The sequence below is a fragment of the Bombus affinis genome, chromosome 5 (genome assembly GCF_024516045.1).
Source record: "Bombus affinis isolate iyBomAffi1 chromosome 5, iyBomAffi1.2, whole genome shotgun sequence".
Lineage (NCBI taxonomy): Eukaryota > Metazoa > Arthropoda > Insecta > Hymenoptera > Apidae > Bombus > Bombus affinis.
Window position 1 is genome coordinate 15,451,788 of NC_066348.1, and position 16,552 is coordinate 15,468,339.

The following is a 16,552-nucleotide window of genomic DNA, read 5'->3' on the forward strand; positions in this document are numbered from 1 at the left end:
AAAAACAAGGAAGAAGTCGAATAATTTCGAGCGGCGATGTATCAAGTACTTGTCGTTTCGTCATTTGATCGCGTCATCTTAAGAGCAAAATTCAAAGCGCTACTATTTCGAAAGGGAAATTGAGTTACGCGTAATTCGATAAAGGAAGTTCTTCGTGGAAACGGATACTCCTATTCAGTGGAAGTTGTAAACGGCGAATGAATGACGTCAACGTGACCGATATAGTTAAAACGACTTACAGTACCTTGCGGTTATGGTGTTGCGTAATCCTCGACTAAGGTGGATTAACTGGCGTAAGGTTTCGTCGGATTTCTCGAATTCCTTTGACATCCGATGTCTTCGAAGACAAAATAATCTACGATCAAAGTAGTCGCGATTAGCGTGTTAATCGTCCATCAAGAAACAGTAGCCGTGTACTTATCCGGTCGTGCAGAATACGCGATAAGCAAGAAAATATAAACTCGACGTAATTCCTGGGAATATGAACGAAGGAAGGTTTCAAAACAAAATTACGTAATCGGAATTGGCCTATTCTATCTTCTCCTTCGCTGTTATATTTTCTTAAGGACACTCGTAGAAAGCGAGATTGAACTTGGAAATGACAAGGGAATTATCGAAGCCTTTGACTATTATTATCTGTTAACATAAATTAACATAAATAAAGAATTCATATATTCAGCGTTAGCTTGCCCGAGTTCAGACTCGCGATCGGTTAATCATTCGCTTCGTAATTTAAACGATTTTATAAGAAACCAGAAAATACCCTTACGAATATACTTAGGAATAGGCGTGTACGTTACGTAAGAAAGTACACGCGTCACGCCAGTGACCTTGCTCCGTGTGAACTATTTTAATTAGAGTTGAAGCGATTTCAGTGGCGTATTAACACGATCATTTCCATACCGAAGCACGAACGAACGACAAAACTTGTGCTCAATCGGTGGCTTGATCTAAGTGCTGCATCGTTTCGCAATGTCGTTGCAATCTACGAATTCCTTCCTTTCTGTTATCGGAGTAACGATATTCCCAGGCGTCCAGTAATCGATCGTAGTATCTTTCGACCTCGAAGAATTTGAAATACAAATAAGAATCCTTGGTAGGGAATAGTTTCTCAAAGTTATCGGCTTGACTGAGCTCGTCCTCGTAGCGGATCAGCTGCCTCAGGTCGTCCCTCGTCAAATTCTGCAGGATTCCATCCAGGTACTCGTCGCGAGTCTGCATCGCGTTGATTTCGTTCTGTTTCATTTTCTCATGTAGGTTCAAGGCCGTGCTGTACAATCTGTAATTATGGGCGATCGAGTCGTACTTTTTATTGCAAACACCGTTGCTCGAAATTTGCTCGTTCTTGGGGATTTGGTAGCCAGCCACGTTCAACACGTCTTTCACCAGAGGGCCCTGAAAAATAATAAAAATCATAGCCACACGATGTTATTAATCGTTGCTTATGACACGCGTGACTCAATCGACCTGACCATAAATAATTTATCGCGCGGTTTTCGTGCATCATTGCGGAGGAATTCGAAAGTTCGAAATTAACTGGTGACAAATGCGAAGAAACCACGCTATCAACCACGAGCATTAGGATACACCCTTCGATTACGATTATTTTGAAAACTATGATATATACACTATTTTATTTTATTAAAGCTCGTATTGACAATTTTTTCACATATTTCAAAAAGTGTCCGATCACTTATGGACAAAAGCGTACACGTAGTATGCGATCGCGTTTGAATATAATTATCCGCGAGTCTAATTCTTTATTGTGGGAAAGTTAGCATCGCGATGGCAGACGTTAATTTCCAGTTAGCCGGCGAACATCCATTTAAATCATAAGTACCTTAATAGCGATATCGAGTAGCGAGTCTGTCTGCAGCGACGGTAGAATGTTCACTTCGAGTAACCACGGTCTTAAACCCTCGTCGAGAAGTACGTCGAACCCGTACAATTCGTAACAGGTGTAACTCGAGACCAGACTCTGTAAAATAGTCGCGTTCATGCTCGATTCCACGGATATGAAAGTCTTAACGATGATATCCTTGATCCGGGACCATAGGTCAGCGACGTCCACCCTTTCCTGCTTCAGATACGACCATAAACTCGCGAAGGACCATTTGTGTCCTTTGAACGAATTCACTCCATCGTTTACTACGTACGCTGGATTTTGTTTGTTCACGCTGCTGTTGGTTAGGTGCATGTATTTGTCGCTTAGATTTGCTCCACGAACGTATCTACATATTTACTATCGTTTTAACAGAGTATAGGATAAAGTAGAATTATTTAAGCGAATAGGATACTTGGATCAAACTATAATTTGCTTATGAATCATTTTTGAACGATCCACGTTTCAAAATGATCGATTATTTGTTATAGATCGATGTTGATCGATGTGTTAAAGCTAATGTAATTAAAGCCGAGTATCTCGTAATATGTAAATTTGATTGTTCCAAGTAAAACGGTAAATTAAATTTTAAGACGTCGAAGTTTAATCGATTCGAATAAATCTATTTCTCGCTGTTCGCAACGCTTATGTAAATCACGAAACGAAATCAGGTTCTGATCATTATCGTGAAAATCGATGAAATATCGAGTAAGTTAGGGTCGTCGAATTACCTGACCGAGGCGAAACGAACCAAGCCCTCTTTGTACACATAAATTCTCATCGGGTTAATGCTTGTTAGGAGAACGTAAATTCGCAGATCGAATTTCAAGCCGTTAATGAGTTTCGGTCTGGTGATGTATCGTTGAATGATTACCGAATGCCACTTTGGTATCTCCCACCATTGATTAACAATCTTGATACCCTGGCCACGACCCGCTGACGGCGGTTTAATTATCCACGTGGTACCCATACCGTGTTTGCTCCACATGCTTTCGAATTTCTGTATCTCCTTCGGCAATACGTACGTTCTTGGCATAAAGTTATATTCCTGAGGGCCGAACTTTCGCGACATTCTATTCAAGTGCGTCCATAACAGGTCCTTGTTGCCTACATTTTCAGATCCTGGTATGTTGTTCATCTGATTGTTAACATAAATTTCATTGGAATCGAGTAAATTATATCGGAAATTTTAGTTCCACTTTTCTAATATTAGCTATGTTTCAATTCGTCGTTATAATGTCTGTTAAAGAACTTTGAACATAACGATTCAACTATTTCGCTAGAAGTATGTATTTATAGATTTACTACGAACTATATAGATCTTTCTTTTCCTCTAAAAATCTCCTCACTTAATTCGTACCTTTTGAAAGCTTTTCATACGTTGATACCTCGCCGTGTCTTTACTGGATAAGTTCCAAACACCAGACCAGTCTGTCCCTTTATGTACCACTTGATATCCAGAGCTGATTAAAATTTTGATTAAAATCCTGGGCATAGATGTGGTAAATTTCCATTTAAGAAGTCGAGCAAAGTCTTTCGGCAGTTTTTTAGGTATATGATCGTGACTTTGGAAAAGAACATAGGGCGAGACACGAGGGAAAAGGCTCGCCCTCAACGGCAGTGGCGAAACATTCTCAGTAGCCTTATCTCCATCGGCCCGTTTATCGAAAACAACCGGTTGAGCCGCATTTTTCGCAACAATGCTTTTGTTCTTCGTTAATTTCGCCGATTGATGTCGTATAACGTCCACAGATTTAGCTTGATTGTTACGTAAGAACGTAGGTCGATGATCGGCCGATTTCGCCTTGGAACGAAGAAAAACTATCTCCGTGAGTTTTTCGTACGTCAACCATTCTTCGTCGGAGTCTGGATTAAGGTTAATCATGCAACCATTGGAGGTACTGGTGGCTGCGCATCGACTCGACGAGCCTTCGAATTTCCGTGGTTTAGGATGGCCAAGGTCAGCCTGCATCGTGTTATCGGTATACTCGTAAATTTTGCGTTCATTATCGTTCAATGTGTATGTCTGTACTGGGAATTTTAATAGAACTCCATAATCGAACGTTCGTTAGATCGGTGCGGGTTGAAGTTGTTCGTGAAACTCGTTTCGGTTCGCACGCTCGATACTCGATAAATTTGTGAAACACGCCGACGCGACGAGCCGTGTTATAAAGCCATGGAGCCCTGATACGGCATAGCGTCGCCAAAAAATCCGATCCGTTCACCTAACGTCGAGGAGACGCGTCTCCGATTCGAACCACGCTCTCCACTCTCTTTCTGCTTCGCGATTAGACGTACGGAACGAAAAAGCGGGGGTGTCCATTAAGTCAGTTTCTGTTGGTCTATTTCCTATCACCGCGTCGCGAACAATGCCGCGATTGATTCGACGGCTTTCCGCATTTGCGTGCCAGCCACGCGTTTATCTTGCTCGGCAGAGCGCTCGGACGTGGTAAACACGCGGCTGCACAAGCAGGGGTTGGTTTATGCGCGTAACGCGCGCCACATGCACTGCAAACACACGTGCTTCTCTCTGGATTATTCGCTGCAGGGCAGTCGTTTCTAATGGCACGCATCTCAAACGAAATGTATCATAATTTCATCGAAATTCAGCGTTCCAAGGAAACTTCAAATTTCGTGACGAAATTTCTGAAAGAAAATTACGAGAAGCGAATTTCTAGTTTTAGTTTTCTAATGTTAGCTACGGTTGACTGAACAATTAGGATAAATCGCAAAGTTACAAAATAAATCCAAATTTCGTAATAATTCGACTATGTGACTAGAAAGGACACCTGAAAGTTTATTAACTGACCAATGCTTTGAAACTATCCGAGGAAAAGGACTAATCCTACGGAGGAAGAAGAGAAGCAAAAAGACAGAAGAGTTAGGGAGGGTCCTAGATAGATCGGCAAATACGCCTATCGTTCTCCATAGTTCTCCCATCCGGACTCTAATGGCGATGCTGCTCGATGCTAATTTGATTCCCGTGTAGCGCAATCACGGACCTGATTGTCGATGTTACGCGCATCACGCGCATTCCTGCGTGCACGTTAGTTGTGTTTTCCATCTTGCACGATTAATTGTTCGCGGCTGCGATGCGTGGCCGTTGCTTGGCTACTTTCGATCGGTCGGCGAGGAATGCGAGCCTCGTGTGTCTCTAATCTGAGCGCAGTCACACAATACCCGGGACAAACGCGAGCCAGTTGCTAGTGCTCTAGCTAAGGAGTGTAATACTCGCGCGATGCCAGATATAACGCGCATTTACATACTCAGAAGCGGCGCGCGCGATCCACGATCGCGAAAACAGCTCGTCTCGGTCTTCCGGCATCGAGAACGCTCACTTTCCTCGTGACTCTCCGCTTTCGGCTTCCCGGTTCGTGTGTTCGAGCTCTGCGAGTAGAAATATCAGAAAATACTTGATTTAAGGAGATCTAAGCTTGTACGTTTCTGATCTAACCGCGCACCGTTGGATCTTGGGAAACGTATATAATGCATCGATGTTAGATATCGCGTGGATTTACATGGCAGGATGAACGATCTTCCGAGCTATCCTTCCGGCACTCTCTGATCTTTCTCGTTTCATGGTTTCCATAGTTAGTAAAGCGATACTTGGTGTATCGATGCGACGAACTTTCTGTACGGTAAACGATGCGAATTATTAGCCTTTTCTTTAGACGTAGGATCTGTCGGTTTGGCTAAGTGGAATATACAAGTGGCTACAAAAAGTATCGGATATATATCTTCCTATTTTCTTTTTTTTATTTTAGTTATGATTACAATGTTTCGCGTTAATCTTACTGGCACTACGATGCCACGGCAACTTTTACACGGCTCTTGATGGATGGTCTACTTTTTGCTGAATCACGTTGCACTCTTTATACAGCCTCCGTAGATAAACATATCTTTTCATACTACGCGAGTAAACCGGGTCGTTTATATCCAGGCCTAGTTCTTTCGCTACTCTAGGCTTCTAAAAGATCTGAAAACTCTACCAGTCATCGTGCAACCCTTTCCAATCGTAGTTTCGTCGGACGTTTGAAATTTTTCCAATAACGATACGAGTTTAGAGGAAAAGCAGATTAGAGTATGAAGTTTCGCTGGAATCTTCGAGTTGTCGTGAGTTTGTCCTAGTTTGCCAAAGTTGAAAAGCTTCGCGCGCCTATCATCTACTTTTGTCAGTTACTTTTCGCTTATTCGCGATACTTTGATACAAGTTTGCTTAATTTTCAATTATTTATATATCATGTACGCGTCCGTGTTTGTTCAAATCGTTTATGCTACTACGCAAACACTCAGGTTCATATTCGTTTCGTATGCATATGCTGTTACACTTTTAACGCGATTCCGAAATAAGATCCAAAGTAAAAGGGATACACCGCCATTTGTTTCCTTTCGAAACGATCCCAGAGACTCGTACCGTTAGCAGTCGACCAGGTCCACCGTAAATCACGAGCCTCGCGATACGTTTTTTATCGTTCGGCTTGAATTGGGGAACGAATCGGAAACGGTACCCATAGAGGTGTCTCATTGTTCTTCCCAGCGCTTTTTTCTCCCCTCTTTCTCCTGGTTTTGTTTCAGCACCGTATTACGGTATATATATATATATTCGATTCTGACAGTTTTACGCCCGATATACGCCCCGCGTTGATAAAATGATAAATCACGCAGTGATACACGCGTTCTCCTACACTCTCACGGTTCACGTGACGAATATAATACGCCGTGAATTCTATACAGCGATATTTTCAGTAGAAATCTGTCGTATCAACTCTGCTGTTATTGATCGTAGCGTTTCGTTTTTCGAGAATGCGAATTTAGAAAATTTTCGAAGAATAAATTATTTCCAGATACGTAGTTGCGTCGAATTCGGGTCATGCAATTGTCGTTTTCTTGGATGATCGAGAAAATCCGTAGTCAACGAGATATTAGTCTCGCACATGTACCGATTTTATTGCGAAACCGAACTTTGTGTCAGTAACACGGATACTGTTGTTCAGTTGGATAAAATCGTTTGTAGATTATTTATGTTCCTCGCGTTTCTCGAATCTTTCACAGTTTCATTCGAATCGATCGTTTATTTCTTTTATCACAGGTACGTCTTTAAACCGGGTAAATTGAGCGTAAAGTAAAAAAGAACGTATTTCTGTTACCGATTTCTCGTCAAACATAATTTCCTCGTCACGAGCCAAAGAACGGATTTGGCTGTGAAGGGGCTAACGAAAAATATCTTACGTTTCAAAAATATGTGAAAGTAAAATTGCGTTTATCGTAACTCTGCCACGTTCCTCCATTTTATGCAAATAAAATATATAATCTTGGAGATCTGTTTCACGAAGATTCCCAAGCATCTCGTAAAAGGGAGAAGTAGCACGGCGAGAAAAATGGTGAAAAAGGAGGCCGCGGTTTTCTAAGGGCGCTCGAAGCGGTTAATGAAGAGGCTGCGTTGCGAAACTCGAGTGCGCGAAGGATGGGAACAGAAAAACGCGACAGATAAGAATGGAAGAGGCGCGAAAGATGTAGAAGCCTTGAAGGTGTCGTCGAGATCGCGGACGCGCGTTCAAAGCGTTTGCACGACACCGTTCGAACAGCTTCGTGCGAGAAAACGCGGCAATCCGAGACGTCCATATTCCCGATGTATCTCTGGTTGCATTGTTTGGATGACGGGCAAACGTCCTTCGGTCCGTGAGTCCATGCGAGAAGATTCTGCACGCGTGTACTGGCTACGCGTGTCAGTGCGTCGAGTACATTAGGAATTTCGCAACCAGTCGACGATCGGTATACGCGCGTGCTTTCCTGTCAGGAATGGTCCTCTTGCGAATCGTCGTTCCATTCGTTGGATCTTCGCGCGAAAAGATCTAATCTCCGATTTATAATTAAAAACCGATCGGCTTTATTCAAGTAAAACGTACAACAAACAGAATCTCAGGCGGCAAACTGGTTCTTCTATTAGGTTATTTGCGTATAGGTATTCGGATTATTATAAGGCTGAAAATACTATTAGATTAACTTAGATAATGGATGAAATTGAAAGAAAGAAAAAGACGAACGAACGTTATGATTCAGCATGCCTGTTCTTGATCGATACGCAAACTACAAGCCTATTGCCTCGTAACTGGGAAAGTTCCATAAAAGTCGGATTAAACGATGGCTAACTATACTCCTGTTATGACTGCGTATATTTCGCATGCTGTTTATCGGTCCAGAGAGATTCATCGACCGTGAGAGAAACATTATCTTATTGAAAAACGAGATCACCGTAATTAATCACTTCCGGATATTTCTCGTCAATTTCTTTCGATATCCAACTTCTCGTTTAACCGTATCTTCCTCGCTCGTATCAAACACATTCCATTAATCATCGACTATCAAACACGTTACAAACTTTCCGACCAAGCCAATATAAAAAAGAAAACGCGTCTTAGAAAGTACCAGCTAGTTTATTATTCGCGTATTGTCGATTCTTTTGCCTCTCCTTCTCGTCGAAAGGTTGCGTTCATTAATACAGTGCGATTGTTGTCTACGCCAATTAGACGCTCGACCGCGTCGTCTTCATTGATTCATTTGTCTCACGTCCGATTCGGTTCAACGTACCGCGTGAATCTCTTCGCATCTACATATTTTTCCTACGTTTTCCTCCTTCCCCTTCTCACGAGGATTTAAGTCGCTCCGTTTCGAACACTTCCATAAGCAGAAGGGAATTCCAGCCGTTGTTCGCTATTCTCGTAATTTTGCAGTGCATCCACGGCTACATTCTGTACTCGCGATGCATTAGCGATGTCGCAATGCCGACATACGTATATACCGCAGTCCGCCTCTCTCCCCGAAACAGAGTTGAAATCTCGAAAGCGCAACCGAACGGCCGACGACAGATTCACAGACAGAGTTCTACTTCTTTTTGGAAACTCTGTCCTTCCACGCTTTATTCCAAGTTCTTTATCTTTGCTGAAACTATTCACTGTACCGCGTTCTGCACTCCTGGTGCATTCGTGATTTTGCAACTCGCTTGCATACACGCACGCACGTACGTACTACGAACGGTCGATTCGCGCTGGCACAGAAACAATCGCGACTACGTTCGAACGACGAACACGCTCCAAAGTCTGTCCCACGCTTTCAGAGAAGATAATCCTTCGAAAATCGCCGAGCATTAGAAAAAGAAGAAGGAACGAAGATAAAGGAAAAGCGTTATTAACGAGTAATCGTGTAATCATTTGGGACGTTGCGCTATCGGTTTCTGTATTATTACCATTATAGACGTCTGATCGTGACGGTCATTAACCGGCGATGGTCATTAACTCGCGATGGTTCTCGCGTTTAGCCTCGTTCACACTTGCGAGGAACTACAAATTTCACGACTAAAGGTCGCAAAGAAACAGTTTCTGTCTCTCGATAAAGCAACGTTACAGCTCGTACATCGAAGTAATTTTCAATTTTACTGGAACGTTCGTCTCCATCTGTCTCGTTTAACAAACGTAGCGTAGTTTGGTCGTTGTTTGCTACGGTCTTGACGAAACTCGTCCGAGAGGCGAGAACAGACGAGAAATTAAACACTCCGCGAGCCTCTAGAAGCTACTTGAAGGAACTCGTTATCGAAAAAGACCGACAGTTTCTCACAGAATAGATGGCAAAAAGTTTAACTCGAATCGTTTCTTTCTTAGCTTTCGATCCGCGAATTCTTCGAAACGGCCAAACAACACGCTCTTTCCAACTGCGTCAAGGAATCGATGCGATTTCAAAAGGCAAATGAATAGCAGCGTTTCCTGGCAGACACGTCGAAACGAGAACGTCTGGCAGAAAAAAAAGAAAAATACGTACGACGTCGACCTTTTTCTATGGAGAAGCCGCATAGAGCACGCATTCGGAACGATGATTCGATTTTTCCATTGATCGCGAACGTTAACGAAGAAAATAACCGGGCACGTAACGATCGCGTGAATTATTATTATCGAGACGTCGATGCGGTCGATTTATCATCGACATCGTGTTTCGATAGCCGCCCTCGGGCAGGTGAGAGCATAATTTCCAATGCACCGCTCGGAACGGTGCGAGAGCTCGCTCTATTCGTTGACCTCGTTTCCGTCGAACCTTTGCATCGTTGAAATTGTTTAGCAAAGACAAACGAACCATTGCGGATTTATTTAGCCGGACGAAAGCTCATAGATATGCATCGAGGAATCGAGCGTCTCTCGCGTAGGCGAATATTTTGTTAACGCATTTAACGAGGATCGTGATCGTTGAACGATGTTTCGCATACAGTGACCCTTTCTTAATAAAACTGTTTCGACACCGATCCGTTACGAAACCGTTTTCAACTATGAGATTCGGTGTATATTTTTTCTTCTTGAAAATATAGACAAGGAAGGAAAGAACAACACGCGATTATCTCTTTCAAGATATACGGTTCAACTTCATTTATCGATAAATCAACGTATTAGTTAACATCTGATTAGTCGAACTCCTACCGATTGAATCTAATTATTAGAATGTAAATTTCTATTATGTGAACGAAACATAATAGATAGTAACAGGTGGATTCTTCTAATATACGAACTCTGGTCGGATAAACCGTTTGTCCTCGGAACAGTTTGGAAGAACAGAGTCGCGGTATGTTAGTAGCAAGATGCGCGTTGTACAAACGAAGTATCGAATCGTAATATCGAATTTTAAAACCGCTTGTTTGCGAAAAAATAGGAAATGCAAGGTATCGTCTGCAAGCGGAATCGCGTGTAACGTTGCCTGGTATTTGTACAAATGGAATTCGATCGCGTTGATAAATAAGACATCAGCGCGAAAGCATAAATATTCAACAGTCTTTTTTCTAAACAAGCTCGACGGAGGAGGATGAATTCCACCAATCGTGTTTCACTTTGAATTAATCCATTTATGAAAGACTCGCGTAGCGTCGCTTCGTTAGCTCTTTCTCGTTGATTCAACGATTTATTATCGGCGACGTACTATTTATGTGGAATCCGAATGAATACGCGTTACGGTTGTCTTTTATGCTCAACTTCTTCACGATCCTACGATACCGACAATGAAATATCGCGATCGTATTTTATTTTCCATTTTTTGCCGGTTCAATTAAAAATAATTCCACCGCGGCCCGAGAATACTAGAAGGTACGACGATATATTCCTCTGTCTGACTTTCAGGTAATGACTACGCGAAACGACCTAATATGTAAATTCCACGGAACGTGATTCGTATGCGCTTCGCGCGGAACTCGAGGCGTGGCGAACATTTAATAATTTACTTCCCGGTGAACAGATGCATTTATCGTAACGGACACCGATCGTAGATCGTGTTGCATGTTTATCACCTACTGCACGCAGAAAAAAAGAACATCGTAATAGCGATTAAACGGTCTTAAACGGTCCATCGGATTCTTTGTCGCACGAACAAACAAATTATATCGTTATTTATTCGTTTCGTGCGCGTGATTCCGTTGTATCGCTGTACGCTGAATCGCACAAGTGCTCGTGCGATTGATATCTTTTTACGATTAGAAGCTTACAATTAGACATACTGCAAGGTGCATTAAAATTGAGAAAATGTTTGACTTTTGTAATTTATCAATGGTTCGTACCAATCGTTCCATTATTTATTGCGCATGAAAGTATAGTTGCACAATACAAGCGTATAAATAAAGGATACATCACGCAGGCTTTACGAAAGTTTTCGAATGAAATTTTGGGAAGAAAGAGCGTAGCACGGTAGCAGAGGTACACGCCATTGTCGCTATAGCGATGATCCGCGATGGACATCTTTTGCATCGACTTACAATTGAGAAAAGACAACGGATTTGTGAAAGCGATACTCTCTAAAGACGGTAACCTGTATTCGGCACGATGAGGTTATATTCGAATACGAAAATTTCCGCTCGATTTCTCATTCGGTGCAAAATAAGAATACTATGGATTCTAAGAAATGACAAACGTTGTCTGCAGGGAACGAAGAAGGTCAGCCGAAGATATTTTCGGTGTTTGACCGCCGAAAAAGATCGAATAGGTGTTGAAAATAGCCAGGCGCATCGTACCGATGTTAAAGCGAATATTTACACGAAGAAACGATCCAAGGAAAAACTGTATCAGTGTGATGTCGCGTTCGTATGGTGGAACATGTGGTCTATGAATGGTGTCTCGATCGATCGATCGATCGATCGATCGATCGATCGATGGCATCGAAGAACACACAGGAGGCAGTTAGGAACGCGGTCGGCACCGATTTGTCGAAGCAGTTGTCAATCTCTCTCCATGTTGAGAGATACGAGCGCGTCAAAGGCAAGAAACACGTCAAGGCCATCGCCATTGGTATAGTGGAACGAATACCAGTACTGGAGCAACTGGAAGACGGATCGAATACGGTTCAAAGCAGATCCCAACCGCGAGCGCACGTTATCCGCTGCGAGTCTCGAGAAGCTGGCAACTTTTCTTGCGGTTTCGTGGTACACCGGTCGGTGTCTATTTCCGATACGTTACGTAGGTCGCATTTAAAAAGCGCTAACTTTCAAAATGGCGTATCCAGGTGGCATTGGTTCACGAAATCGGTCGAGGTGTACGCGTTGTCACGGGAAAATTGCCAGTCGATCCTCGTGCACTGCTTTAAACGATCACTTTGATCGTTCACCGCGGTTCCGTTAACCCTACGACAAGCGATTACGATGTGATCGACGATTGTTTGATATTCTACTGATAATCGATCGATCCGATCTTGCTTCGATCTTGCTACCGATACCCGCGTTAATATCCATCGATACCAGCTTATGAATTTCCATCTTATACTCGTAACACGCGTGACTCGTTCGGAAGTCACACTGATTCATAAACTGCGAAGCAGAAACAAGCGATGATGTTACAAACATCTTTCTATTCAACGTGGAACTTGCTGTTATTTATGTCGCGTTCTTGCGATAAGCAAACTCGTGGAAATAGGTCATTTGCTTTTCGAAGATCAAACGTTGATCGTTTAAGTTTCTCTTCGAAATTGGGAAAACATGAACTTGATCGTCGTTTGGCTCGCGTATCCTATCGGTCGAATCGATTGTTTGTTAGCCGTCGTACGCGACACGTTGATTCCGCAGATGAAGCGGTAGAGATTGCTCGTTCTTCTCGAGTACGTCTCGATATTCTCGACGAGTTCGCAACCGTGGTTGTGAGAGATCGGTAATAGCGTCGGTATTGTTTACGCTTGATCGATCAAAAAATCGGTGAGAATTTTTCCATAATCGCATCGTTCGTGCAGGATCGTCTCTTATCTCGCGTGTGAAATTACACGTGAGAATGAATTTCCCTGGAATTCCATCGCATCTTCGACAAGCGAGATCGCGATTCGAAACAGCCGGAGATTCTCGTTTTTGGATCTGCGTCAGGGTCGAAGAAGAGAGGCATAGAAAAGTGTGTAGGCACGTGTGCAGCTTTCGCGTATCTGTCGATGTCAGGAAGGTATCGCGACGTCAAGGTCTCTCGAGGCAAACTGCAGCCGCATTATGCAGTCGTTGTAGACATTTTTATGCAAATCCATTTAGTAGTGTGTCGTGCCATCCGTTCCACTAATCGAGCGCCGATGCATCGTGTGTTGGTCGCTCGCGCAGAAAATCACGCTGTGTCCGTTTTATCGGCTCGATCTTCTAAATTTACCACGCGTTACGTAATCTATACGTGTTTAGTTTCATGCGTGTCTTCCATAAACCTTTCCTGCATCGTTTCAGACGTACGTCTGTACACCGTGTGATTTGTATCCAACCAGTTGAAACGTGCGTCAATCTTCCGAGAAACCATCGATCGCCTCGAATGTTCTTTCTAATTCTAGCTTAGATCCGTAGAAATAGAGTCGGACTCACAGTCGAGTGTTTCCGCGAAAAATCCGTCGAAACTTTTTGGATAAACCGAGGAAGCACCAGGAAAGTTTGTTGTCTTGTTTTCCTTTGCTTACCTACCAAGGACTTGGAAGGTTTCGTCGGACGTTACGCGGTTACACGAGACGTTTTTATGCAAATGCGACTGGCATTGTGCGTGGAATCATCATCGGTTTGGTCGCTCGTCAATGGAGTCGAGATAAAGCGGCTTTCCTACTCGTCAGACGTTTTAATCGACTCCACCGGTAATTTATGGTTCAAGCTGACGAAGCTGTTCGTGAATCGTATACGTAATACGCATTGACTAGAATCGCCGTAAGAGAAATTAATTTTCAGTCGTGTTTATCGAACACAAATCGATATTCTCTCCGGTCGATTCGTTTCTTTTTCTCTTATCCTTTATTTTACTCTTCGACCATGTGCCTCGAGGAGCCTTCCTCGTCGAAATCATAAATCCAAGCGGAGCAGTAGTTATCTTCGCGCTATTGCGTATAATTAGCGTTGACTTATTAACTCCGCGATTTCCCATTATCCACTGGTATACCAGGCACGTTTCTCCTATTACAAGCTCGCAGATTCGTGTCCGGCTATACACGTCTGTTTTCACGTTCGTGGGAAATCGTTCGGTCTAACCGATGACGAACCAACTTCCAGATATTTGCGAGTTTTTCTTTTTCGCGTACGCTGCTCGTGTAATTGGGCTTTCGGAATTGAAATACGCGTAATCTTGTGTAATCGCGTTCGCCGCAGGAATGATAAAATTATCGTCACGTATCGGCACGAATTAATTTCCTCGCGACGAAGATCGAGAATCGAATCTGTGTTCTGATTGGATGGAACGATACGCGTGCGTCCCTGACCAAAGCGATCTTGCATATTAGTTAATATACACACGTATATCGGCTCGTGCGTACAATATATCGACTGTTCGCTAATATGGTTACACCGTGCATACCTTCGATCATATCGATACGCATATTCATCGACGCGACCAAGCTGTCCAACTTTCGACCTTGTCATCGCGAACCAAGAAGGTATACGGCGTTGGAATTCAAAGTTAGATCGTCCACACGCTATTTCATGTCGATAACAACAAGCAATAATCGCTCGAGAGTCAAAGAGATTTCACACGCTGGTAAGAAATCGAGGAAATCTCGCGATTCAGCTTGTGGTTCGGTGGTAATAACTTCTTCAGCGTAGTAACACATGCACGGTCGGAAAGAAGTAGAAATTTTATAAACGTAGTATTATTTACTTTCGTGCGTTTTACGTATTACACGCACGACTCGAAGTTTCACTCAACGCGATATTTCTATTCGATCGAAACGAATAGAAGTCGTTTCGATCTCTTTCATTCGAGACGGCGATAAGGACAGAAAATGAACGGTTGCTTCGCAATTAGAAGGAAATTAATTTTTGAGATCTTGATACAATGCATCTACCCGCAGCTCGTATCTTCCTACAGGTAAATACAGTGCTGATGTGGCTTTTGCTCGTGCCGGAGTGCCAGCCAGATTGTAATAATAACATAATAATAGTGGATCAAGCGTTCGTGTAACCTTTGTTATCGATCTACAAGCGATCGCGGTTCAAGTTGAGTGAGTAATTGCTACGGGCATTTGCTTATCCCCGGTCTACGTATTAAGTCGGCCATAGTACACGGCGTGGCGCGAAGTAATACGATAATATCCGCCAAAGAACTTGGAACGTCGAATAGTATCGATGGAGGAAAGCCGTCGATCGATTATCGGTGCTTACGAAAATAGAGCTGCGGTTATTCGCCTGTGCACAATTCATCGAGATGGACGATAATCCGCGAGAAAACTTTGTATTCGATCGAAACGCCAAAGATTTATATCTGCGACGATCTAATGGAGTGGCTCGTGAAAGAAACTGAACGCGTATTACAAAAAATGAATCAGACGCTAGTGAAATTTCAAAGTGTTTACGCGACGTAAATTGCGCCTTTTGTTCTTTCAATTTTGTAATTTACGCAGCAACTTGGCAATTTATGAATGAAAAGGGAAAAGGAAAGAAATATAGAAACGGAAGCAGAATGGAGATTGCGTTTGATCGCGGTTCAGTCCACGTGAGAAAACAAAAATGGCATCGACGCAGTGGTTCGTGTCGAGCTAGGATTTATCGCCTCGCGTGCGTTGTCACCCCGTTCTACGTTATTTCACTCGGTCGTAAAGCCCTCTAGTTCTCGTTCACCCGATAACCTTTCAAGAAATTCCTTCCCTCCGCTCCACGTGACAGCCGTACGCATATTCCGCGCGCGATACGCTCGCGGACTTGCGTCGAATTCGGAAAAAATTTCCAGATAAAAGTTCTCTGTTAGGACGCGCGACTCGTTACCAAAGTTCGAGATCGTCGCGAACCATCTTTCGTTCGTGCCACTGCTATCGTTAATAGTCGTAATTGGAAGCCAAATCTTACGTTGGAAAGAATTTTTGAAGCTCAGATAGAATGGATTATCGATGAAAAAATTGAAAGGTAAAAAAAGTCGTGAACCGGCAATTTCTTAGTGGAACTTGGACGCGTTAATAAAGACTTTAATTAAGAAGGAACTTTATCGAATTTGTCGAGAAGCTTCCGTTCGTCTGATTCGCGGTTTATCCGTCCAGATTAACCGACAGAATCGTACTCGCTAATAAAGTATAATTGGCACGCCGACGTTACGCTATACAAGATTGTCGCATTAATTACGTGATACGGTTTTCGTCGCAAAATTATGCGCAAATGTAAGTACCTGTTCTTATCGATTAGTCGTCGAGCGTACCGGTCTCGCGACGCTATAAGCGTAATAAATGCACCGA

At 43.0% G+C, this 16,552-nt stretch overlaps 2 protein-coding genes across 4 annotated transcripts in view; one reads left to right on the forward strand and one right to left on the reverse strand.

Annotated features, from left to right (window-relative positions):
* Positions 1-16,552, forward strand: part of LOC126915954 (rho GTPase-activating protein 20-like) — a 177,559-nt gene that overhangs the window by 9,192 nt on the left and 151,815 nt on the right. The window lies entirely within an intron of this gene.
* LOC126915981 (tubulin monoglutamylase TTLL4-like) lies at positions 683-4,151 on the reverse strand. Its single transcript, XM_050721293.1, has 4 exons — positions 3,243-4,151; positions 2,614-3,020; positions 1,841-2,231; positions 683-1,395 (listed from the first exon to the last, which is right to left on the reverse strand). The coding sequence occupies exons 1-4, from the start codon at positions 3,852-3,854 to the stop codon at positions 934-936; spliced, it is 1,872 nt and encodes a 623-aa protein (XP_050577250.1). The 5' UTR covers positions 3,855-4,151; the 3' UTR covers positions 683-933.